This window comes from Ursus americanus, chromosome 17 (assembly GCF_024610735.1).
Source record: "Ursus americanus isolate L20-20 chromosome 17, mUrsAme1.1.p, whole genome shotgun sequence".
In the NCBI taxonomy this organism is placed as follows: Eukaryota; Metazoa; Chordata; class Mammalia; order Carnivora; family Ursidae; genus Ursus; species Ursus americanus.
This window is the reverse complement of record NC_142143.1, coordinates 38,955,846-38,982,238: the sequence shown is the minus strand read 5'-3', so window position 1 is coordinate 38,982,238 and position 26,393 is coordinate 38,955,846. Positions and strand designations below refer to the sequence as shown.

Here is a 26,393-nt window from a genome sequence, read left to right as displayed (position 1 = left end):
CGATAAGGAAAACACACACCGCAGTCCATTTTCATATTTATTTGAGCAAAATTGCCTTTTTGTTTAGGCATCGCAATAACGATAGACATTTTCATAGAATACAAAAGCCTCAGGGCTCAGTGTACCCAGAGATTTTCAAAGTTCTGACTAGATGTTATTGACTGGGTTTAGAACTTAGGAACTGGCTGTGATTGAGTGATTTAGAACTTAGAAACTTACTGTTTCATTTTCATTACAAAGTCAATATTGTTATATGTTTTGTGTAGCCATGCTTAAATTTCACAGGAAAAGAGAGGCAAAGTGGGTGCTCTGGGCCAATAAAATGTAAGCCACAAAGAGACCCAACAACTCATGCATGATGTCAAAGTAGGCAGGTAAAAGTCCTGGGAGTGACTGTCCGTGAGCTCTGGATGTGACTGTTCCCTGAGCTGTATGAGAAGTGCGGTGCCCACAGAGCTGAGAATGAATTCCTCTGGATCACTGCTGTGAGGGGATATATAGAAAGTACCACAGGCATAAAATGTAACGTGCATGAACTATGTAGTATCACGGTCATCCTTGACTCCTCACTTTCTCTTATATGCCATATCTTCCCACTAGATTTCTTCAACTTCCATCCAGAGTCTGGGTCACCTTCACCGCCACCACCATGTTCTGGAACACCACCATCATTCACTTTAGTACTTGCAATAGCCAGCCATCAAGTTTCTGTACTTTCCTCCTTGTTTGCCTTTATTTTCAATAAAACAAGGGGCTGATCATTTTATTTTTATTTTTAATTGAAGCAAAACACACATAAAAGAGTGTAAAGTACTCTAATAGGAATTGAGATAAAAGAAACATAGAAAGTATATAAAGTCCTCCAATCTTAAGTATATAGCTGATTAATTTCTTTAATATGTATATACCTGTGTAGTCACACTCAGATCAAAACAAAGGACACCTCCTGCATGCCTCTTCCCCCCATACAACTTTCCAGACTACACCTTTCCAAAATTCATCGCTATTCTATTATTTTCAGTTTTTACTTTTGTACATCTTGAATTTCATGGAAATTGGGGATAAAAAGTATCATAGACTTCTGTCGGCTTCTTCTTTTTCTCATCTTTATATGAGATCTTCTCTGGATGTCAGTTGCTTAATCTGTAAAGAGGAAGGTAGACTGACACTGGGAGCTAAAATTTGAAAACAAATTGAAGTTCAGCCTCAACCCACAGAATTTCTGATTTTTTTGGTCTGGAGTCAGGCACAGAGTAGTATAATTTTAAAAATCCTGAAGAGAATTGAACCTATAGGCTATGAATCAAATGATCTCTCTCTCCCTGTCTCTCCTGCTTTCTCTCTCTCTCTCTACCTCCCACTGCCTCCCTCTCTCCTTTCCATCTCCTCCTCTCTCTCCCTCTTTCTCTCTTTCTCCCTCTCTCTCTCTCCCTCTGATTGTCCCCGACCCCTCCACTCCTCTCCATAGGAATGGATTAACCACCACTCCTTCTTACCTCTATCCTTCCTTAAGCGCGCACTGAGCACCTATCAGATACCAAGCTCCCCCTTAGGTTGCTGAAGCTACGTGAGTGAACAAAACATAATCCCTGTCATCCAGGGGCTTGGTCTCAAAAAACCCCCATACCTGAATATATAAACGAATATTGTTGAATATATTTTCAGTATTTTTTCTCTACTCTATTAGGACCCTTTTGTTTTCCCTTTCTAATTTATGGTGCATGCTGAGATATTTCTTTGTCTTTAATACCCACTCTAGCTGCCAGTTTATTTTTTAAGTGGTTTAAATGGTAGCCAAAAAAACTATCTGACAATCTAATTACAGGCACTATTTATTAACCTTCTGTAGGTCTTATCGTGAATTAATATGTCCGTGAGTAATAAAAGTAACTAAAGTTTAGGCAGTAATAGCCCGTGAACATTTTTTAGTAAATTACATATGTTTGGACCAGGAATCTTCTTATTTTCTATAAAAAGTATATACTTGATAGGAAATCAACAACATCAGGACTATTATGGCAAAGATTTAAAAATATTCAATTCAATTCTCTTAGTATTAGACCACAATAATTATTTGGTGTTTCTTTTACTTGTTTTTAATGGTCCAAAAAAAAAAAAAGTTTAAAAGAACATTTTTTTTTTAAGATTTTATTCATTTATGAGAGAGAGAGAACACACAAGCAGGGGCAGAAGGAGGGGAGAAGCAGACTCCCCTGCTGAGCAGGGAGCCTGACATGGGGCTCAATCCAGGACCCTGGAATCACAACCTGAATCGAAGGCAGTCGTTTAACCTACTGAGCCACCAGGTGCCCCTAAAAGAACATTTTAGATGAATACAGTAGAACATCTTGTTTTTCCCATTTCTTTTCTTTCCTCCTTATTTTCTTCCTCATATAGTCTTCTTTTCTAGTAGCAAAGTGGAAAGTAAAGGAAGGAAAGGATTTAAAATATACTTCAGCACCATAGTCTTATTGGCTATTTAGATGCTGATGACCAAACAAGATTTGTTTGGTCATGTTGTATTCAGTGGCTTCCGATCTATTGTTTTGGGGTTTTTTTTTTCAGTAGTCTAGTTTAAATAAAACTTAACTTTTTTTTTTTAGTAACACTTACTTTGAAATAAATCAATAAAAATAATTTTTCTCAAAGCAAATGTGTATACATTAGCTGCAATCATTTTTAAGCAAAGAACATTTCATTGAATATTAATTTAGTTTTACATAAAATTATATTTAAAAAGGAATAGAAATAGCTGTTCATTTTATAAGGACAGTTTTTTTTTTTTTAAAGATTTTATTTATTTATTCGACAGAGATAGAGACAGCCAGCGAGAGAGGGAACACAAGCAGGGGGAGTGGGAGAGGAAGAAGCAGGCTCTTAGTGGAGGAGCCTGATGTGGGACTCGAACCCAGAGCGCTGGGATCACGCCCTGAGCTGAAGGCAGATGCTTAACCACTGTGCCACCCAGGCGCCCCTATAAGGACAGTTTTTAATCTCTCTCTTTTTTTTTTCTTTTCTTTTCTTTAAGAGACATTTTGACCTTGCTGTGAAGTTAAGCTAGAGAGGACATTGGCAGAACTTTGTATGTCCTTTATGCATAGCTTTGGGTGAGAATTTAATGGGACAGAAAACAATACCTTGCCAAATATTAACTTTAAATCTTCTATTTACTTTAGAATTTCAAGATTTATGGAATACCAAACAACCCAGGAAATGACTCATAAAGAACTAGAACTTTCTAGTTTCCTACATTCTTTTTAAAAAAGTCTTAGCTGTTTAACTTTGCTGTATAACTCCATAATCAATGCTGAGATCAACCTGTGGCTAACATAAATCAGTCATTTGGGGTTTTTTGTTTTTACTCATCACTCTAAATGTTTGCAAACTGGTAATTATATCAAAACTAAATGTTTGAAAACCATGGCATCCCAATTTTTAATTATAAAGACAATACCTATACTTAATTAGAGGAATATACAACTGTCGAAGTACAAATACATTTTTTAAAGTAAAGACTTGGCTATGGCTTAAGATGAAAATACGCATTATTTCTTTCATGCTATATCAGCCCTCTGGCATAATGACCAAATATTACTGGTTGAATCCCAAGTATCCACATCCTAACATTCTACAACTTGCATAAGCAACAGTTTCCTCTTGTATGGATGCTTTCGTTGAGACTTAGTTGTGAAGCACAAAATCCAATTTTATGTTAAGTAGGTGGGTTGCTGATCTGTGTGAATGCCATTCTTGATCAGGCCCTTATGAATTGTTTGTGAATACCAAACCGGACAATGCAAGCTTTATATTCGTTGTACAATTAGCTGAAATAATTCTAGTTAAACTCTGGTAAAGATCTCTAGTATGAAATGAATGTGAAGTATTCATTCTTTCTTTATCTTACTCTCTGGTTTCATTTTAGCTCATTTGTTTATTTTAAAATAACCCTCTAAGTTGCTTTTTCACTGCTTTTTCATGTTACAGATTGAAAATGTTGATGTCTGCCTTAGTTTTCTAGCAGCCAGAGGAGTAAATGTTCAAGGTCTATCTGCTGAAGGTAAGAAAAGGCACAGTTGTCACAAATAATTAAAAAAAAAAAAAAGTTTGTAAACAAAAAAAAAAAAAGAATTTTTGTATTGTAAGAAATGTCAAGTGGGAGTACATAGCTTCTTAATACATGAAGTCAAGTTTCCAAAATAATAGAGACATAAATGCAACGGTTATTAATGTATGCTCTAATTATTTATATATGTTCCGTATTTTGCCAAAACTGTTATTTTCACGACTGAGTGTGTGGGAGAGGGGTAGATTAACAAAACATTTTTATGTTATTACCAGTGTATAGTATTTTTAGAGTCTTAAGTAGAGGGTTGGATGGATACATAGATAATGCCACATTATCGATAGACTAAATTCAGGTAAAAATCGTATGATTAGTTTGCAAGTATTATTTTATCAATAACATATCAAATTAGTAGTCCTTGTTGAAATATTTGGTAAGTTTAAATAAGTTATCATGGGTTCTTAAATAATTAGTGGTTAAAATATTTAACAGCTGTCATATGTAGAAGTTTTAAGGTCATTAAAGGTTTAGAAGATCATCACTAAAATTAAAATACAGAAAAGTGGAAAAAGACTGAACTGGTTCTTTTTTTTTGAATCTTTTTCTTTCACATATACTTTTAGGAAAACTTTTCAAGTACTATAACAAAATCTAATTGCTAATACTATAAAATAGCAAGTCCTTTGAGATCTGCATTAACCACCATTTTCTTAACATATTAATTTATGTATTAAAATTCTGCTAGATACTGGTATATACTTTAACAATTTAGGTTAGTTAATGTTTCTTCTATAGTCATTTGCTCTGAATAGCCTTTTTCCCCACACATACTAGAAATATTAGGTCTGAGTTTTAAAAATTTTGCTGTCATTGGAAAAAGAGGAATTATGTGGCTTCTGAAATACAGCGAACATTTAGTAGAATTTTTGAGCTTTCCCAATTTTTCTTCTATATTCATTTTTTGTTTTAAATTTCCTTTGTCTTTCACATTTATCTGATGTGTTGTGTGGTATTAAATTACACATTTAGTGGTCAAAAAGCTTATGTTCAAACCTAACTGATGGTTTTGCAACTTAGAATAAAAGTTGATAAAATTCCCCAGGAGGACATTTTATGTTTTCTGTGGTTAAAAGTAAGTTAGAAATGTTATCATTTGTTCATTTCATGTCTCTGCCTTCTCATATGACATCCTTTAGTAACAGAAACCCATTGATTTTCATTTATCTTCTAAAAATACATGAATGCTCCAAATGATTTTCTAAATTAATAAAATATACATAGTAAAAAAACAAGAAATCTTTAAAACCTTTAAGATCTTCTAGGTTTAAATGAGAACATTAATACTTTCTTACTGTTGATCAGACTAACTCTTCTACATTATGGCAACTGTGAGAGGCTTGGGGAGGGGAGGGGAGGAAACACCTCATTTTCATTTTAAATGAATGATTCCACAGCATACTTTGTGTGATGTTTATAAACCGCCAGAGAGCAAGAAATTGGAATAGTTTGTTAATGACCCTAAACTACAAAAAGGAGACATAAAACCTTGACATCACATATTTTATTGCCAACAGCACATTTTATTTAGAATATGGTTACAGGTTTCATAGTCTTATTTCAAGCTTTACTTCCATCTCTTCTCCGAATTTTTAAATTATAACTACAAGCGAAAGAAAATGAGGTTTAGATTGTAGCTTACTTTGGGTGTTTAACTTTTTATTCAGTATTAGAAAAATTTAGGAGCTCCATGTACTAGAAGTAGGATTTACATTCACGTTTCTTCAGTTGTTATCTAAAGTCATGAATAAGCTGATCTTTATTATTTATTAATATGTAATATGAGTCAAGAGAAAAATTGGACCATTAAAAATTAATATAATGTCTACTTTTGGGAGGTAACGGATATAGTCATATATATAAATATATAAACATTTTAATAAATTGATTGTTAGGTGATTTAGGAAGACTACTATAAATCCAGTTGCCATTATAAGGCGTACCCACCACCAACATTTAAGTGGCTGTCTTTCTCCAGTTCCTAGCCATCACTGGACGGGTAACAGCTGTGAATTTTGAGGGAAGCAGAATGCTGAATCGAATAATTAACCCAAGACAGGAGCCCATCCATTTCCAGGAAGAAGCGAACTCCAGAAAAATCACAGTTAGGCTCCACAAAGAGCATTGCTCATACAAGTTTTGTTCTACCTTCCATCCCATCACTCTGTCCCTGAAGCTCCAGGCTGTTGGGAAATGTTATCGTGCTTCAGAAATTCAGATTTGCTTGAATCTGTGACTGCGAGGCTCGAGGCGCAGTTCTGTCTTCGCAGATTTAGTCTAAGAGAATGGCAACTGGAATTGCACTTGCAAAAAATAAAATAAAATAAAAAGGAAAACCGCGTTCATTTCACATGTTACTGTTTTTATATTTTCCCTTTGATACAGAAATAAGAAATGGAAACTTAAAAGCCATTCTAGGGCTGTTTTTCAGTTTGTCTCGCTACAAGCAGCAGCAGCACCATCAGCAGCAGTATCACCAGTCCTTGGCCGAGCTGCAGCAGCGGGTCAGCCACGCCGCCCCTCAGGCCGAAGCCAGTCAGGCCAAAACCCAGCAAGATATGCAGTCCAGGTAAGGACCGGAAGCAGGGCGTGCGTGTAAAATTAACGTGTCTGGATACAAATTGTTTTTTTTTTTAACAACTTACTGTTTGTGAGATTGAAAAACATATTTACGCAGTTGCATCGGTGTTAACGATGTAATTTAGTCAATGTTGGAGAAATGAAGACCACTTTTTCTTTTGGTTGGACGAACAACAGTTATTCATTTGAGGTGAAATATTTGTGTTTGTTTTCTAGAGGTGATTGTGGCTTGTACCAAAGTGTGTGAAATGTCTTTCTTGTGGCACGGTTGTTTCCTCCTGCAGATTATTATCTAGAATGTGCTCTTGAGTCCCGCTCTCCCGTTGTGTCGTTATCTCTTGTTGAGGCTCGTGGTCAGTTCATTAAATCTGTCAAAAATTTCGGATCTGTTAAACATAGGGATTTGAGTGTTTGGGAACAGACTGTTTTTAATGTATGATTGTGTGCGTGTGTGTGTGTGTGTGTGTATTTATACACACACGTGTATGTGTTCATCTGACTTGAGTCTGTTGGCACATTGTAGACACAGCCTGGGGTGGGGTGCTGACAAATCATGGCAACTTCCTTCCTTCTTCCTGGAGCGCTGTTTTCCAATTTGGAATTATATCAGTCAGGGTTCAACCAGAGAACCAGAACCAGGAAGGGATTAAGAGATTTATTGTGAAGAATTGGTTTACATGATCCTGGGGACTCACGAGGCAAGTCTGAAATCCTAAAGGCAGCCCCGCAGGAAGGGCAGGCTGAAACTCTCTCAGCATGAGCCAAAACTTTTATATACAGGTAGAATTTCTTCTCTCAAGGAAGCCTCCATCCTGCCTTTAAGACCTTTCAAGTGGGGAATCAGACCTACCCAGATTATCTAGGATAAGCTCCCTTACTTAAAGTCAGCTGCTGTGGATTTTAACCACATCCACAAAATACTTTCTCAGCAGCACCTAGATTAGTGTTTGATTGAACAAGTGGGACCGAATAAGCCCTAGCCAAGTTGACACATCAAAAAATGATCACAGAATGAAATGAAGTTAACAAGTTTCATGCATACTGCTCATTTGTTCCTCACCAATGACCAGGATATTGGGTCATTAGTTCTATTGTGTAAATAGCTGGTTGTTTTTCCTTGGAGGGAAAATGTCCAATATGCAAATACTCACCATCTTTAAGAGTATATATACATATCAAACAGATGCAAATATTTAACTTTCTGTCTTAGAAGGCAAAGCTGAAACAGTAACACTCAGTAACACTCAGTTTACCCTGAGTTTGTTTTTGGTATTTAGTACTGATTCACAAAGTTAGAGTAAAACTCCTAATTACATTCACATACCACCCCCCACCCCTGCTTCTTACTGTCAAATATGAACAGTTCTGAAATCCTCTTCTCTTGCATCTGCCAACCAGCCCTTTCTTCATATTAAGTAATACTTCTTTTCTCTGTATGACCAAATAAAATGTTCACTTTGGTGGGCTTGACTCACTAATGAATTATTAATAAAGAAAAATTGTAATTTCATCAAAAAATACAGGTATACGGCATAGTTCAGGGAGTGATAAAAGATGTCTCTCATTACTTAGTAATGCAGACACACTTTTGTTCTTAAAGCTCCTCCTGGCTTTTTGTCATGTAAGTGAAATTGTACAAAAGTCAAAGTGAAAACAAAATTCTCTACAGGGGAAGTTCTTGCATTTCTTTAAGAATGGGGGGGGGAGGAAATATCATTTTTATTATTTATTATTATTTGTGGGGGGGGATGTTTGGTAGAAAGAGATCTAGATTTTGGAAACTGCCAGAAATAATATTTCCTAGACTTTGGTTGAAGTTATTTGAATGGACAAGAAGCAAGAATAGTAGCTGAAAAAACATACGAAGTTAAGTGGTATTGTACAAAACATGTTAACTCTGAAAGTGACGTGGAATATCATTTGTCTTGGCTTTACCTCATTTTTTTTCTGTATCTCCCATGTGGAATTTCTCGCCTAGAATTTCTCAGTGGTTATGACCCTTCTGGGGAGATTATTTTTCTCATTCTTGCTGGATATGCATGGCTGTTATGGAACTATATTTTATTTAAAAATATAAAGCCCTTCATAGTAGGCATGGTAATTTTATACCATTTTGGGGAGAGCGATCTTCTTCTTTTCATTGGAAGGCTTTAAAAAGTATTCTTTTCAACAGTGTCCTTCAAGACTTAGGTAGACTCTTAAAGAATTTTTCTTGTGATAAATTTAATTACTTTTAATTACTTTGTAGACTGATAATGAACTGATAATGTGGAGTACTTGCTGTACTAAATATAATAGTTACGACCCTGGTAGAGGGACTACATGTCTTCATTTTAATAGAATTTATTGTCTGTTTTGGAGAATATTATATTTCAAGATTAATACTTATTTCCATTTATATAGATTTGGTGCAAGGAAATAGCCCATGAATTAGAATTTATGTGGACTTACATACAATAATCAATGTATGTTAAGTATTTTTCAAAAGCCCACAGTGAGACTATACATTAGAAAGGATATTTACTTTATGTCTACATAGTAAAACCAAGATAATTAATGCAGAAAAAAATAACCCAGTGACACATTTATTTTCATTCGTTTGAGAAGTGAGTCATAAATTATGATTTATGAAGCCTTTCTGTTAATTCTAAAGCTCTTCCCAAGTAAATAGCTTAAATGACTGGTTGCTATATTATTCTGGATATTTAGCCAGAAAATATTCTTATATTTTTCTCTGTCAACTCATAAAAATTTTAAGGGCACATGGTTTCAGTTCAATGAGAGTTTTGTTTTGTTCTTTTTTTTTTAATAAATTGCTGTAACTGTGTATATTCCCACAGTATTTATTTTAAACATTAAGAATTTCTAACTTGGTTTTGCTATTTTGCAAATAACTCCAAATGTTTTCAGTCATTTGAAACATCTTTCACCTAAACAGATGCTTAGACCTATAGGTTAACAAGTACACGGGAAAGAGAATAAAACATGGACCAAGAGGAATAGAGTGTGGGTAACAAACCCTCCTTTTCTGGTTTCTGAGCTCTTCCTCCACTCTTGTGTATGTGTGTTTGTGGGTATGTAGGTGCACTTGCATGAGACCATACCTGCGTGTGTGTGTGTGAGTGTTTGTGTGTGTGTGTGTGTGTGTGTGTGTGTGTGTGCCCTGTTCCAGTGGCAACTAGAGCTCTAGCTATTCAAAGTTTGCCTCTAGAATCTAACTGCCTGCACTTGGATCTGAATTTCCCCACTTCCTAATTGTGGGGAGTCAGGAAACTTGCACCTCTCGATGCTTCAGTTAAGAACAAATTCTCATTTCTTAAGAGAATAAAAAATGGCATCGATCTCGTGAGGTTGTTTTTAGGTTCCCTGAGTCACTACAATATAAAACACTTTGAACTTACTGGGCACACGTCCCTCCCTACTCGAAGCCTTGCGATGGTCTCAAATAGCCCAGGTTTGCTCCCACCTTTGGAAATGTGCTCTTGCTGATTCCTTTACCTGGAATACTCTGTCTGCTGGCTGCTTGGCTAAATCTCTCACCTGCTTCAAGTCAACGGCTCACGTGTTACCTTCTCAGATGCTTACCTTGACTAAGGCGCTTTTAACGCTACAGGCTGCCCATGTCCACACCCCATTGTACTTTGCCACAATTTTTTCTTAGCTTTAAGCAACCTTTAATCTCAATGTACTTATTTATTATAACCATTATTTATTATTGCCATTTCCCTGTAAAAGGCAGACACTATTAGTACAGAAGTTTTTTGTTTTTTTTTTTATATTTTAATCACTGGTATAGACCAAGGGATAATCAGAGAGCCCTACACACAGTTTTCAACAACTATTTCTGAAACGAGATAATGAAAGAATTAACAAATCTGTGTTATAGCTGCTTCCAATTTTAATTAGGAAGATGTGTAGTTACAATTGTAAGTAATTCATAGTGAAAATTGTGTGTATTTATAAAATTTGTAGAATAAAAATAATTAAATATATTCTTGATTTGGGAGTGGTCATGATATTGAACTGCAATTAGTTTCAAAATGGTATATGGTGGAGATTCTTATTATTATTACTGGAATTATCCACTTGTAGTATCTTTATTAAAGTAAAACTGGAACTCAGATTCTAAATTTCTTAAATCCTTCATGGGGAATACTTGGTTATTCCTGAGTGATAAAGATTTGATTAATCAAGTCTTCAATTCTCAAAAATTTGAATATATTTAACATAAAAAATTAAATTTTCTCTGTCCGTGACCTTTGGAAGGATTTCACATGAGTAAATATTAAAGATCTTGCTGAGTTACATAATGTAAAGCATCCTATTTGCATTTATTTAATATATATAAAAACTAGTTCCTCATATTTTTTTGTTTTTACTTTTTATTTTGAAAATGGTAGATGGAGCAACAGGGTGGCTCAGTCAGTTAAGCGTCTGACTCTTCATTTCAGCTCAGGTCATGGTCTTAGGGTTGTGAGATTGAGCCCCTAGTTGGGCTCAAAGCTGTGTGTGGAGCCTGCTTAAGATTCTCTCTTTCCCTCTTTTTCTGCACCCCCCCCCATCATGTGTGTACAAGCTCGCACTCTCTCTCTCTCTCTAAAACAAAGGGAGGGAGGGAGGGAGGGAGGGGGAGAGGAAGAGAGGGAGGTGGAAAAAAAGAAACTTTTAAAAAAATAGTAGATTAAAGGCCTTTCTTCAACCAACTGGGAAAATATGAAAATGTATTAATATAAAGAGATAAAAAATCTTTTGTAAGAGTTGAAATCATAGTTATTTTCTCTAAGGATTAACTAGAAGATGGGGAAGCATTATTTCTTATTCTAGAAAACAAAGTAGAAATGAATGCTATATTTTCCAACTCAAAATTCTTTTGATCAGTAAATGTGGTTTGAGCATTCAGGATATTTCTGCTAGTCATACTTTTCCATGTGTTGAGTTTTGACTATGAAAGTTCTACTTGACATGAAAGGTAACAGGAAGTTTAATTTCACCAAATTCTTACACAGTGCCTGTCACATGAGGCCAGCCAACAATGACCAGAATGCATGTCATGAATGGATAATTTTCCAGAGAATATCAGATAAATCATATGGTGAAAGAAAATCATATAATGAAAATTCATTTTTCTTATGTACTGTTCGGTTATACATGAGGTGTTAGCATGATGGTACTTATAAAAGATGATGATTTTTATTTGCTAAAATCCTTAAAAAAGGAAGGCTTTTCCTGAAGATGTGGACCTTTTAGCTTAATTGTTGTCGAGACCGTTAAATAACTTCCCTTCCTATTTATTAAATAGTGAATTTTACCAACTCACAAATAGTGATTATTGAATTGCATGAACACATATTTTCATGTTTTATTAAAAGAAAACATATAAAAAAGGAAAAGAAATTGACTATAAAGGTAGAGGCAGGTAAGAAATCACATAGATCATAGAAACATGAAAGACAGTGATGTCGATAAGTCTTTCTGAACTACAGTAACAGCTATTTTGAGAATTTGGGAGATTATGATTTCCACAGATGATCATTTGCCCTTCTGCTTTTCATTTGAGAAAATCAAATATGCGTCCACTTGCAGTTCAGATGAACTTACTCAGTTAGGGCTCGCAAGTCAAATAGCAAAATCTGTGGACACATGTTCTTTGAGTGACTGTCTATTCCCTCTGCAGCCCCTTGCCAAGGTTCCCGTGACCCCTGCCACACACATTGCTCTTGGAAGCCTCTTCCCATTAAGGACATTTGCCTTTCTCTTTTCCAGGAAACAGCATTTCCTTCTGGGGGATTCACTTAGAAACTGGGACGGTTTACAGCTTTTCAGCCTGGGGTTATAAATCTTGCAAAGTATATAAGGAAGTTTAATTTAAGATGACAGGAAGGCTCTGGTAATTTAAGCCCTCATGAACCTGGCTTCAATTAGTTTCTTAACTCAGCTCTGTGTTGTGGCCTATAGTGTGCTCTTCAAAAAAGGCAGTGAATCAATTAAACTTTAAACAAAACAAAACACAAAGGACATTTATGAATTTTTTTAAAAGCAGGACTTTTTCTTTCCTAGAGAGAAATAATTGAAGGGAAATAAATTACTCTTCAATTGCCTGATTTAGGAAACCAAGAGGGCATAATATTAAAAGAGCATATATACACAATATACACACTTTGCTTATGTTCTGTGCTTTTATTTCACTATTTAAAAATCTTGACAACTACTCATACTTCTGTTGTTATAGATAAAGCAGCATCTATATATTTGGGGTTATTTTAGAGTCAGGCAAACATGGGTTTAAATTCTTCCTGCCAATTCCCAGTGGTACAGCATTGGGTGAATGATTTTAACCTGTTCAAATACCAGTGTTCTTACCTATACTATTGGAATGGAGATAATATCATCAAGAGGGCACTGAGAAGACCTCATAGAGTAATTCATGTAGAAAGTGCACCATAGCATAACACTTAGCATGTAATAGACACTCAACCCAGCTACTTTCACTTTACCTTCTACCCCCTTTAAGATCATGTCACATTTATAATAAAATACATTGACCCATGTTAGAAACCTCAAGTCAGCCTCCTCACTGGTACCCTCTCTTCTCACTTTCTCTGATCAGTTCTGTCCATTCTACTTCTAACTTTTATTAAATATATAGAAGTAATGCAAAGTAATAATGTCCTCATTATTAAAGATAACAGCCTAATGCTCAGACCTTCTCATGCCTGGTCATAATTATTTTAGGTATTTCCTTTAGTAGTTATTCCCATGTAGCCAAATAAAATACTTCTGCCTCTAGTTTTTATTCATTAGTTTGGTCATTATCTTTTGATTCACACACTCCCCATCTCTCCCATCCCCCATTAATATGTTCAACAAATATTTATTAAGCACTTAGTATGTTCCAGGCACTCTTCCAGGCACTAGAGATATAGCAGAGGACAAAAGAGATTAAGGAATTCTTGCCTCTTGAAGCTTACATCCTAGTGATGGAAGACAATAGAAAATTAAAAGATGTATCACTAACTGGACATCTGATGGTGGAGAAAAATACAGAAAAAAAAAGGAAACATGATGTGCAGAAGTCATATCCCCGCAAGTTTAAATAGGGTTCTGAGAAAGTCCTCACTCCATTGGTATTGAGCAGAGGAGGTGAGAGAACTAACGGTGTGGTTATCTTGTGGGAGTCAATTTCAGGCTGACAGAAGACAAGAGCTGAGACCTGAGTTTGGAGCCTGTCTGGTTTATATTAAGAAGAGGAAATACCAGTTGGGACGGATCAGAGGGAAGAAGGCATGAGAAGAGTAGGATTAATTCAGACCGAGAGCAGGGAGACAGTAGTATGACCCTGTTGCCATTGCAAGGACATTGGATTTTACTCCAGGAGGGATGGGAAGTTACCATATACCGTAAGTAGGAACATAAACAGGTATAAAAAAATCAAGGGGTCACTCTGGCTGCTCTGTTGCGAATAGATTATAGTGGGGAAAAGGTGAAAACAAGGAGTCATGGAGAAAAGCTTGGAGTACCATATTGAAAGCAGAGAGAGCAAGGTCAGTGTGAGATATATTTTGAAGGCAATATTAGTAGAATTAGCTGACAGATTTGCAGTGAGATTGGTAAACAGAGAGGAGACTCTCCATTGGAAATTCAATGTTTCCATTTGAAAAGGGAAAGAACGTGGGAATAGCGGGCTTGGTATGGAGAAAGTCAAATATTTCTTGATAGACATGTCAAGTTTATGATGTCTATGGGGTATATCCAAGTAGAAAGACTAAGAAGGCAATTGGAATTGTAAGACTGGAGTTTAAGGGACAAGTGTAGGCTACAGACAAAAATTCTGGAGATACAAGCATATAGAAATAATAAAAACTGTGAGTCTAGAAATGATAAAGTCACCCAAAATTTGTGTATAGATGAGGAGAAGAGGATGAGGACCCGGGTCAGGAGGCCATCTGCGTTGAGACAATGGGTGATAGCAAGAGCTAGAGGCAACTCAATAAGGGCAGCCTGTAGAGTCAGAGGACAACCAGAACTTGTTTGCCTGGAGAGCAGTGAAGGAAGTGTTCTACGGAGAAGGGGGAGAGCAATAATAATAATTTATATGTAGCCCCAGTCACCATTCAAAGTACTTTATATACATAGTCAGTCTATCATTCCTCACAGCAACTCTATGATGTATTATTAGTAATCCTAGATCTCAAATTTAAAAAAGAAAAATAACAACTAGAAATGGAAATGCCAGTTAGATGGCACAAAGTTTCCTGGTGATTAATCTGTTAATTTAATCCAGGCGATCTGGCTACAGAGTTTGTGTTTTGAATCATTATATAAAATTACTAATAAATCATAAAATAGAAAAAAAATCATTATCTACCTACCTGCAGGACTTCCACTGCATCAAATCTTGCACCTAAGTCGGAGGCGCACTGAGATCTGACTCATGGATTTCATGCTGGAGACTTCCACGAGCTACTCCAGTGGAGTAGTTGCTGTGGTAACTTGATTATGATCTGTTCAGTGGAAAACGGGAGAGAGGAATTAGAGGTGGTCAGTAGTGTATGGTCAGGTCTTTCTAGGAGTGCTACTAACATAAATTTCACTCTTCTTAGATCTTGTATTGGTTAACTTTGTAACTTTATGTAATGAAATAACATCTTTGTTTCTCAGTCAACTGCAGAATATCTCTTGGCATTCTGTATTAGAAAATATGACCATTAGCATTTCTGTTTCTCCCCCCATCTACTAACAATTTCCAACCTCTGTCATCTGCACTTTTTTTTAAAATTAAGGTTCATATGATTTACATTCTATTTTGTACGGACGAATTCCAAAAACTTTCAAACCATGGAGTGTTTACATAATGGCTATTAGAAATATGTTCTGCAGAACCAGGACATATACTGTTATTTTTTCCCGTTCAAAGCCTTTCTTGAATGTCTACTGAAAGTTGATATTTGTTTGAATGCAATCATAAACTGATAGATAACTTTAGGAGTTGGGCAGTATTCATTTGATGATGCTTTAGAGGGGTCAGTCCAGATATATTGAGGAACCTGTCTATGCCAGCATCATTTTTCTGGGATTATTCAGTCATTGTAGCTAAAATTGCTTCTTGTTTGTTTAGATGGTTAATTAATTGGTTTGCTTATATCTGGCCATCCAGTGGTCATTGATAGTGATTGACAGGGATATTTGATTAATCTCCTTTTTATAGTCACTTCATTTTATCTTCAATATCCTAGTCCAGCTTCCCTCCTACTCTTCTAGACCGAAACCTTCCTCCATGTGTACACTAGGAGGAAACTTCTCTTCCTATATGATCTCCATTAATGCAACTCCATTTATTTTCAGTTTTTCAAGGTCTGTTGAAGTTTCTTGTCTATCCATGTCTCTTATTCTCTATCCTGTTACTCTTGATGTTATGAACATAAACTTTAATTATTCCCTTTTCAGCATGTTAATGGAGTCACATTAGGAAAAAGAGAATAAAGTGAATTTGAGGCTCAGAAGGCATGGATAGAATCATTTTTGGTTCTGATAACTTCCTTTTCTTCTTTAAAAAAATAAAAATCGATTAGCTAAGCCAAATTCTCCAGATAAAAAATAAAAATATCATAGTTATACTCTTCTTTTTAATGGAAATGGGAGAATATTATATACATTTTAAAGAATTAGACTGACTACTAATTTAGAAGTTAAGACTTGTGCTTTTTTACATAAATGTCTATGTAAAAACAATGGTTAGTCAGTGTTTCATAATTTGCTTTTAAAATAACCAAAACGTGGGGGCGCCTGGGTGGCGCAGTCATTAAGCGTCTGCCTTCAGCTCAGGGCGTGATCCCGGCATTCTGGGATCGAGCCCCACATCAGGCTTCTCCTCTAGGAGCCTGCTTCTTCCTCTCCCACTCCCCCTGCTTGTGTTCCCTCTCTCGCTGGCTGTCTCTCTCTATGAAATAAATAAATAAAATCTTTATAAATAAATAAATAAATAAATAAATAAATAAATAAATAAATAAATAAAATAACCAAAATGTGATTTGTGTATCATCACAGAGCTGTGATTCAGGATAACTAATTTGTGATTTTCAGCATTTTACCACAGGACATCTTTATATCCTTTTTTATACATTTTTATGAACATTGTCTCCCAAGCACGAGCTGTTGTTTGGTCTGTGGTTGGTTTTTAGTATTTATGGTTCACTTTCTTCTCAAATAGAGCACTGATAATGTAGACTTGATTAATGTAGCTCCAATCTTATACTATATGAAATTATTTTATATTAATCTGTTTTCCACTAAATGTTTACCACGTTCTTCTTACTGACTTAACAATAGAAAATGCAACTGTTACAATAACTAATCATGTCAGTATGACCACTGAACTATTTTCCTGTAGTCAGAGCTACATAGAAATCCAAATAATAATCAGGGGATGACAGGGTGAGCACAGAATGGGATTTCGGGGGCTTGTAACATTTCCATAGCTGAGATAGTCTCGCCTATGAGATTTTAACCATTGGTCTAGGGTCCCTCTTCATCATAAAGCACACTGTCACCATTTGCCTCTTAGCATTCCATTTCCTGAGTTTCCACTTTGTATAACACCCATGGTCTCTCCCTTTCTGACTGACCTCTCAGTCTGAGAAGATGTATAAACAAAATCAGCCTTCCCTCCCTGGCTGACTCTAGGCCAAAGCTCACCATCAGGGATGTTTTGAGACCCCAGCCACTCCTTAACATGAAACCTAATGCACTGATGATTACATTTGCTTTGTCGTAAATTGAGAAGAGTCCAATTACAGGGACTCTATAAAATAGACTTTTTCATAGACCTTCAAACACTGTACAGACATGCATTTATATAATTATTTTATAAGTATAATAATTAAAGGCCATTTTCAGGAACATGTGTACCAAGAAATAGTTGTTAACATATTTTGTGCTTACTACAACACTTTTTGTCTTTAGAAGTACTAAATAATTCAGACTTTTCACTAATCAGGATAGTCTTTACCAAAGTTTGTTTAAATTTTTAGCTTAACAAAATAGCTTTGTCTACTGGTATTCAGGGTCCAGGTGTGGTATGTATGTATGTATGTTTGTATTTTGATGGTTGCATTAAAATGGTCTTTTGGAATGGAGCACTCAATTTACTATGATACAATTTTACTCCATAATGAAAATTATACGTTGAAAAAAATCCATGGAGCAGTGTAGTGCTTTGAGCTATGTGTAAGTAAAAGCAGTGTTGGGAAATTTCACTTATGGTAAGATTGTGAGAGACATATGAGCCTGGTTTCCTGAGTTGCCCTTTATCTTGTAGTTCTGCATTCCTAAAAGAGCATGAGACGTTGATGCAGTAATATCTTATACAGGCATCTCCCTCTTTAGTTACTGTTTTGAGATCCCACAAAAACAGACCATGCAGGTGGCCTTATTAACTGTCAGTTGAAATTTAAGATAACACAGAGGTTATAATATATTTACATACCGTATTTCACTAATGGGATAAGTTATCACAGTAACCTGTCTCATATATAATCAGGATGATATTTCAGCCACCCAGCTACTAAAAAGAAACACATGTGGATGAAAGCTAAGTTTCTGACCCATTTATGGATTAGGCAATAACTGTTTTCAGTGAAGTCTCAGCAAAACTTAAGTATAGGGACAGAGTATTCTTATCACATACTCTGATGTACATACATGTTGCAAAACATCTTAAATATTTTTGAAGGAACGTATTTGGTTTTGAGGTGCAAAAGATATTTTTGCGGAATTGGTTGAACGCCTCTGTCTTTCTTAGAGCTATTAGCTCACCCGTTATGGTTTATAACACTGTACAAGGATCCTACAAAAGGGAAAATCTTTACACTCAAGGAAGAACTTGGTTCAGAGAATTCTGTGGATCTTAATTCTGAATGTATGGTTTTCTGTCTACTCTTAGCAATTATAAGATATATAAGGAAATATATTTCAACGTATCTCAGTCTTAAATGTTAGTGGATGTCCTTTACTATCTTCAAAACTTGTTACTTCGTTGTATTTGTTATTTTGTCTAAACATCTTTTAAGACTTTCTTCCCATATAGTTAATTATAGTATGTGTTGAGTAATCTCTTCCTAATTTTCTCTCAAGCTATTTTCAGTATATTTGGGAGGAGATAATTTCTACCTTTTTAACATGGTATCAATAAAAGTACAATTGATATGTATAAAATGTCCGCTAAAACCCATAGCCAAGAAATTTTTTACCTCCTATTTTATGCTTTCTTTGTATTCCTCCATGGTTGCTTGAGGATAGTGCTGTTAAAAGGACAAATGTGATGTTATGATTAATCATGTTTTTCTGTTTCTTTGGGAATCAAAAGCAGTAAATGTCTGACTGTAGAGGGATTCTGTGTAGGGATTTCTTCTCATAATATGTCAGTGTGGCTCTAAGACTTAATGGTAAATATACAGGAGAGGAATGAAGGGTGATTCTAAATAATTTTCTATACAATTTCTTAACATAGATGAGGAGTTGTAAGAGCCTACATAGATGAAAAAATGCCTTTAGATTCTACCTTGTTCTGATAAACATAGTTCATTCAATTATACTTGTATTAAGTACATACACTTTAAGAATAACTGTTTTGTGCCTGATTTTTATGTTTTGATGAGTCAGTCACTGCTCAGTCAATGAATACCATATGGAAATGAAATGAAATATTTTAATGAAAGACGATATTGTTCCTGATGATTCTTCATATATTACATTAGAGCCCAGTGTTCTTTCTCATTGGTGATTTGAAAGTTCAGCTGTGACCTTTCAACAAATAAAGATCCAGCCCCCACTGTGTGCCAAGAATTAGCTAGATGCTTGGTTGAGATATGGTGATGTTTTACCATTCAAATTGCTGACAATGTAATAGAAGACCTAGATATTTAAACAGATAGTTCAATCAGGTATGCTAACTAATCTAACAGAGTTACTCGTGACTGCAGTTAGAGGAAAGAGCCTAGATGAGGGCACTGATGAATTAAATGCCATTTACATTCAGGGAACTCCAAGTATTTGGACAAAGAAAACATGTAAGTTGAAGTGCATTCTGAGTATCCATTGCTGGTTCAATAAAAGACCGCAAATATAGTTGTGCAAAACAATAACCATTTGATTTTACTCATGGATTTCGTGAGCCTTGGAGTCAGACAGGGCCCAGCGGAGATGGCTTGTCTCTGCTCCGCTGTGTTTGGGACTTCTACAGGAGACAGTGGAGTGGCTAAGATGTCACAAACTTCTGAAAGGCAAAATATGTGTGACCAGAGAATCCATTGCCAAAGTGACTTTTCACTTAATGTGTCTGGCAGCTTAGCTGGAATAGTGACTACACAAAGCCTCCCCAACATGGCAGTCACAAGAACATTATACTTCTTACATGGTGACCTACTGGTTGATGGGGTGACAAGCCCACCCAGATTCAAGGAGAGTGTCAGCGGAATGAAGATTTCACCTCTTAATGAAAGGAATGTCAAAGAATTTATGATAGCTGTATGTTTAAATTGCCACAGGGTAGGATAAAGGGGAAGACTAAAGAAATAGGCCAAGGTCAATTTATGGAGGCTTTGGATGTTATGTCTAGGAGCTGGGACTCATTTCTTGAACGTAAAGGGCAATTGTCTTGGAGATTTTTTTTAGCAGAGGAAAAATGATGCCATTTATAACTTAGGAACACAACTTTGGTGACAAGGTAGAGGAAAAGATGTGCTTTGGGGAGAAGAGTGGGAAGGGTACTGCAGCTAAAGTGGTAGGAAAGTGAACAGTGATGTTAATAGGCACGAGGTTCTGACTAGGAAGATGAACTTGGGGACTGTTTAGAAGTAAGGGTGAAAGAAATCATCACGTTTGTTTTGTTTTTGTTTTTTGTTTTTTTGACTCAGTGGATAGTGATATATTTCTGTAAGGAAAAATGATGCAATAGTGGATACAGATGAAAAGAAGGAGGTGGAGAGAAAAAAGTTCACCTTTGTCCTTCATCGATTTGATATTTCAATGGGACTTCTAGATGGTGGTGTCTTGTGTGTGGCTCTGGAGCCCAGGAGAGAGTTCAGGACCAGAGACACAGACATGGGAACATTGTTTAACCCTGTTTTTTGTTTTTTATTTTTGTTTTTTGGGGATTTTTTGTTGTTGTTGTTTGTTTAATTGAAACAATAGAAGTGGAAGAGATTACTCAGGGAAAAAGTGTAAAACTGGACAAAAAAGGGAGGTCTCAGAGCAAAACTCTGGCAACCACACTTACGGGTAAAGTGAGCGAACAGGAGAATGTTCCTTTTGTTTGTTTTGTAATATATTCAGAGTTATGGCAGCTTGTTTGGTATCTTTTTCAAGGCAAATTTCTTTTGCTGTTATTTTGAGGAATGCCTCATTTTTGAGACATTTTATCCTTGTCTTTTAAATTAGTTGAGAAATCTAGAATACAAATCTAAAAACTCTGGTTGAAATAGTAAAGTAAATATATTTTATAAGCATATCAAAACTATATTTTCATCTAACCAGTATATTATACAACAAAAACATTCATTAAAATCTGTATTTGAGACACTTTTTGGATTATGTACAGCGTTGAGAAGTACAGGTTCTGAAAGTCTCATGCTGTGCATGCTGCTTTGCGAATGGTGTTTCATGGATGTCCTATTGGGACCTATAGGGACTCATACTTTTGAGTTCAGGAAACAAGAAGAGTGAGTAGTATCCAGGGATATGGGAGAGAGAGGGAGACTTCATTATCTTTGCTTTCAATAAATCATGGTCCCAGAGTAATTATAAATCTAGAGACTGAGAGCCAGAGTTAAAAGCTCACCTACTATACTGAGAGGTCCATGCTTGTGGGATTTAGAGTAAGAATGGAGTAACCTCAGAAGTGAGAGGTGAGAAACAAAGGATGTGTTGGGAAAACCAAGCACAAGAGAGCAGAAGAATTATAGGGATTGAGAAACATATGAAGTTATGTTGTACCGAACTCACCAGTAAGTATATTTATAAAGCTTCCTGTGGGGGCTTAGTTCATTCAGGGACTCTCAAATGTACATCGGAGTCCCTCTGAATTTTCTTTTTAACTGTTACAGCACTTATTTAAGCCAGACACCCCTCTAAGTGATTTATAGCTGAAGCCCCATAAAAACCTTGAGGTAGGTAAAGTTATCATCCTCATTTAACAGATGAGGAAACAGGGACAGAGAACAGCAACAGCAGAGCTGGGATTCAGGTGGAACAGCCCAACTCTAGATTCTGTGCTACAAACCGATATACTAGGTTTTTACTACTGACCTTTTAGTTTCATAATTCATAGAAAAGAAAGATTTTAATGTACCACTTTTACACACCTGCCTAATATTTTTATATTGCTCCTTTCAAGCTTGCAATAAACTCAGTTTCCATTAAATATCAAATTACAATTTTTAGAAAGGAGTTTACATTAGTATACATGGTTTTAAGGGTTATACTTTGCACAGTGAAACATATACCATGCATGTGTAAATCTAATTTTTCCAAATTGAGTTTTTCTAGCACAGTGCCAATATATCTAGTCAGTCAATAAAAGTCTTTAATGATTAATTAATTTATTGATTACGTCAATAAATATGTGCTGATTAGAATAAATAGAACACAAAACTGAATCAAATTTCACAATATCTGTATCTATCTGCCACTTTGAAAACTTTGGGGATGTGATGTCAATTTCTTATTTATTTATTCACTCAACATCTCAAAGTGTTTATGTACTTTATAAGAGAACCATTACAATAAGATCACAGACTGATCTTTACTTTAGCTACACTCTAAAGGTGGGTTTACTCACCACTGAATATTCATCTTCCCACTATGCCCTGTTACTTTATTCACTCTGTGACTAGTGACATAATCTATAAGTAGAGTCTTGATTTTTTTTTTTCTCATAAGACACTATACCAAGGGTGTTCAGTCTTCTTTTCCTACTCTGCATCCATGAGACTAGCCTGTGCAACTCAAGCCAGAGGCCCAGGAGACATCCTAAATTCTTCCTTCCTCTTCAGCTCTTACAGCTACCATTGTAACTTCTCTCATTAATCATTTACTTCTATTTCCTCTGCTTCTGACTTCATTCAGACCCTCATCAAATGTTGCCTGAATTATAGCAGTGATTTCCCAATTGGTCTTCTAAATGGGAAATTTGGTCTTACTAAATGTCCCTGCCTTCTTCCTCCCCCAGTTCCTCCTTTACATATCTAAGAGAGGATCTCTTTAATCTGAGAATTTATCATTTTTTCTGTAGTCAGAAACTTGTGGTATTCCCTACTGCACCAGGACAAAGGCCCACGTGCATAGCAAGTTATGGCTCTCCAGGTTCTTGCCTGGGTAAACAGAAGGTGTTAAAAGGATAGTTGTAGAATGAATAAATAAGAAAAAAAAAGTTTTTAATTATTGTAATAATTAAACGTGAACTGAGACAATTCAAATATCAGCTGTTTCAACAGAGATTTTTTTAAGAAGAAACTTGGTAGTAGCCAATGAAGATAAAGAATGATAGATTGTGTGAGGCTGAGATATTATGTATTGGTGATTTTTAATGATTCATATGTGCTTTGTGTCTGGGTCTAATGTGGTGTTTAAGAACAAAAACTAAGGAATAAGATTATATAATTTATACTTCGATATGGAAGTCCACTGCTAAAATAACTATAATAGAAATAGAATCTCCTGCAAAAATCCTGTACTGAGCCGCCCAAATCTTAATATTTTGATGAGACAGAAAAGAAGAGATTCAAATAAGTTTTTATTCTCATTCTAATTCTTTTGATTAATAAGGATTGCTTGAATCCTGGCCACGGATTTTGAAGCTACCACAGGGCTTAATAGAAAAGAATTCTGTGATTGATTGATTAATCATCTGTGTAATGGGCATGGGAGCAGCGGGTTATAATTATTGTGCCATATTTCCTAGCCCTGATTAAATGTTGCTTAAAAAGTCAAAAGATAGTGTTTACTTGGAAGATTTTTGAGGAGAGTTGCTTAGATACTGAAAATATCTTACTCTTTCAAACTGTCTTATTGCATGTTCTAGATTTCTATATAAAGTGAGCCATTGAATGAAATTATTATCTATCTGAATGCTAAAGAATATCTTTTGAAGTAGATTTGTTTGATCCTGGGAGTTGATATTTTATAACAGTATAGAGATGATGATGATGATGATGATGATGATGATGACGACGACGACGACGATGACGTCTTGGAGATATTCACAAATCCACAGGGCAATGAATTAATAGAAAAAGAAACATTTAAATAATGCAGTTAGTTATCAATTTGCAAGAAAATGATATAGGATAGTAGAACATAGCACAAATTATATAGAATCTAATAGACCAAAGGTCAAATTTTAGTACTGTTATTTTTAAGATGTATAATGTATACAGATAAATTAATGTTTAAAATCTTTAGTTTCATATTTCCAATCAGGAATGGAGTGTCACCTTTGCAGGACTATTATAAGGAATAAATGTGAAAATAAGTGTTAACTGCAGGTCACTTGATAAGGACACAATGAAGATGAATGTCTTTTTGTTCCTTCCTTTAACATACTTCTGATAAATCCTTTCTTAAAACAATCCCCCCTTGCTTAAAAGATGGAACTATAACAAATCTTTGATAGTACTACGTAGTAAATATCAATCAATTATTTAGTTATTGAACACATAGTAACCCCATGAAAGGAGCTGAGAATGCAAAGTGGACATAACATAATTCCTGTCCTAGCAAACAAAACAATCTGTCCTGAGCTCAGGAAACAGACATTTACCATGACAAATCCCCGTATTAACCTAATAATTAGAAAAGAGTTAAGCCTGTGGGCCAGGAGAGGACAAAATTAACTCTGGGAAACTTGAGAAATGCTTCAACAAGAAGGTGAGATTTGAGCAGGATTTTGAACTAGCAGTTAGATTTTATAATGTAAAGGGAAGAGAAGGACTAGCATTTCAGGTGAAGGAAACCTCATGAGAAAAGCCAAGGACCCATGGGAGAAGAGGCCATAGGCAAGGAACAGAGGTGTGGTGATGGTGGAGAGCCCGGGGTGGAGGTATGCAGAGAGGATGAGACTGTAAGAGTCTGAGGAGGCTTACTGAAGTACTGTAAACAAGATTACAGGGCTTGGATTTTATCCTGCGGACAATGGGGGGTCAACAGCAATTTCAAAGACAGAGGTTGGCATTCATTCTTCCTTGGGAAAGTTCATTCTGTTGACTATGAGAGGAATGATTTGATTTGTCTGGGAATAAAAATGAACTGATAACAAGGAGACCAGTGAAGAGGTATGATTAGAGTCTGTGAGAGAGATGGGGTGTAGGGAGAAAAAGCAAGAGGTAATGATCAGGACAACTCTGCATCGTTCAATGGAGAAAATGGTGACAGTCAAGGTATGTAACAAAGTCAGAGAGAGAGAGAGAGAGAGAGGATGGTTTGAAAGAAGGAGAATGAGTTGTTCTGAACATTTTTGGAATATCTGGGAGAAATCTAGGTGATAGATCTGGGAATATTTAGGGGATCTCAAGGTGATATTTAGGATTGAGATTTGAGTATAAAATGTAGATCTGAGTTAGAATAGAGGGGTAGATTAGCTGTTGCCTAGAATTACTATTTTGAAAATATTCATGGTAACAGTACAAAAATTTAGGGGGCAGGAAAAATGAATTGACTGTTATTTGGGAAGTAGGAGGAGCTACAGAGGTAGCTGTTGCATTGGGAAAGCTAAGTGAGATGAGGATTTCTAGAAGGAGGATATCAACTGTATCAAAAGCCGCTACACGCTAGATGATGAAGTGACTCAAGATGTTTAGATTATGCTGCTGACTTTAGACACTACAAGGTTTTCCTCCAAGGCTGGACATTTGTGGATATTCTGTAGAGCACAGCTTTTTCAATTTTATTATGCTTCAGAATCCTATTAAAATGCAGATTCACTGGGATGAGACCTGAGATTCAGTATTTCTAAAAATTTGCAGGTGATGCCAGTTTTGTTGGTCTTTGGACAACACTTTGAATGGCAAGGTTCTGGCAATTAGTACAAATGGGTAAGTTAAAATTTAGGAACTGTTTACTTTGAGAAGCTTTCTTTCCTTAAAATAAATGGATATTATAGTTCCACATGGGAATTTGTGCTAAAGGTAGCTTAGAAAGGTCTGGTAGTTTGGATCTTTCTGTGTATTGAACACCAGATGAGTTTCATTTTTTAAAATTCATTTGACTGTCTTTAGTCTCCTCCTTGCCGTCCATGTTAGGGAAATAAAAAGCATTCCCTTAATATTTTATCAGATAGATGAGTAGAACCCACAATAAGTCTCAAAATATTTATTTCTTTTGTGCTTCTGTTTCTGATTTTTTTTTTTACCGCCCATTAGCTAGAAGGAGTCTCATTTGACAATCTTTCCAGGAAAAAAATTACACAATCCTCAATCCAGGTAGTTTTGAAAATTCCTAGTTTGTTGGTGATCTGACTCTGTCTTCCCCCTCTTGCCTCAGAGCTGTGTCTACATGTCCCTTGTGTCTGTTTTACCAATAAATTGCATTAGCTGTACCGCCTCACCTACTCTGTTGCTAGACTGTTTGTAAATCTGAAACTTGGGATATGGTATTACAAGCACTGTGGGGGAAAACAGTGGTTTTCTACTGAGTGTGGAGGCAG

At 35.8% G+C, this 26,393-nt stretch overlaps 1 protein-coding gene across 6 annotated transcripts in view; it reads left to right on the top strand.

The window, feature by feature from the left end:
• NAV3 (neuron navigator 3) overlaps positions 1–26,393 on the top strand; it is a 797,711-nt gene that overhangs the window by 568,081 nt on the left and 203,237 nt on the right. For all 6 annotated transcript variants that reach the window (XM_087868917.1, XM_045779499.2, XM_087868918.1 and 3 more), the window contains 2 exons: positions 3,985–4,057; positions 6,506–6,689. In XM_087868917.1, coding sequence (XP_087725043.1) covers positions 3,985–4,057; positions 6,506–6,689 — 257 coding nt within the window. The remainder of the gene's footprint in view (positions 1–3,984; positions 4,058–6,505; positions 6,690–26,393) is intronic.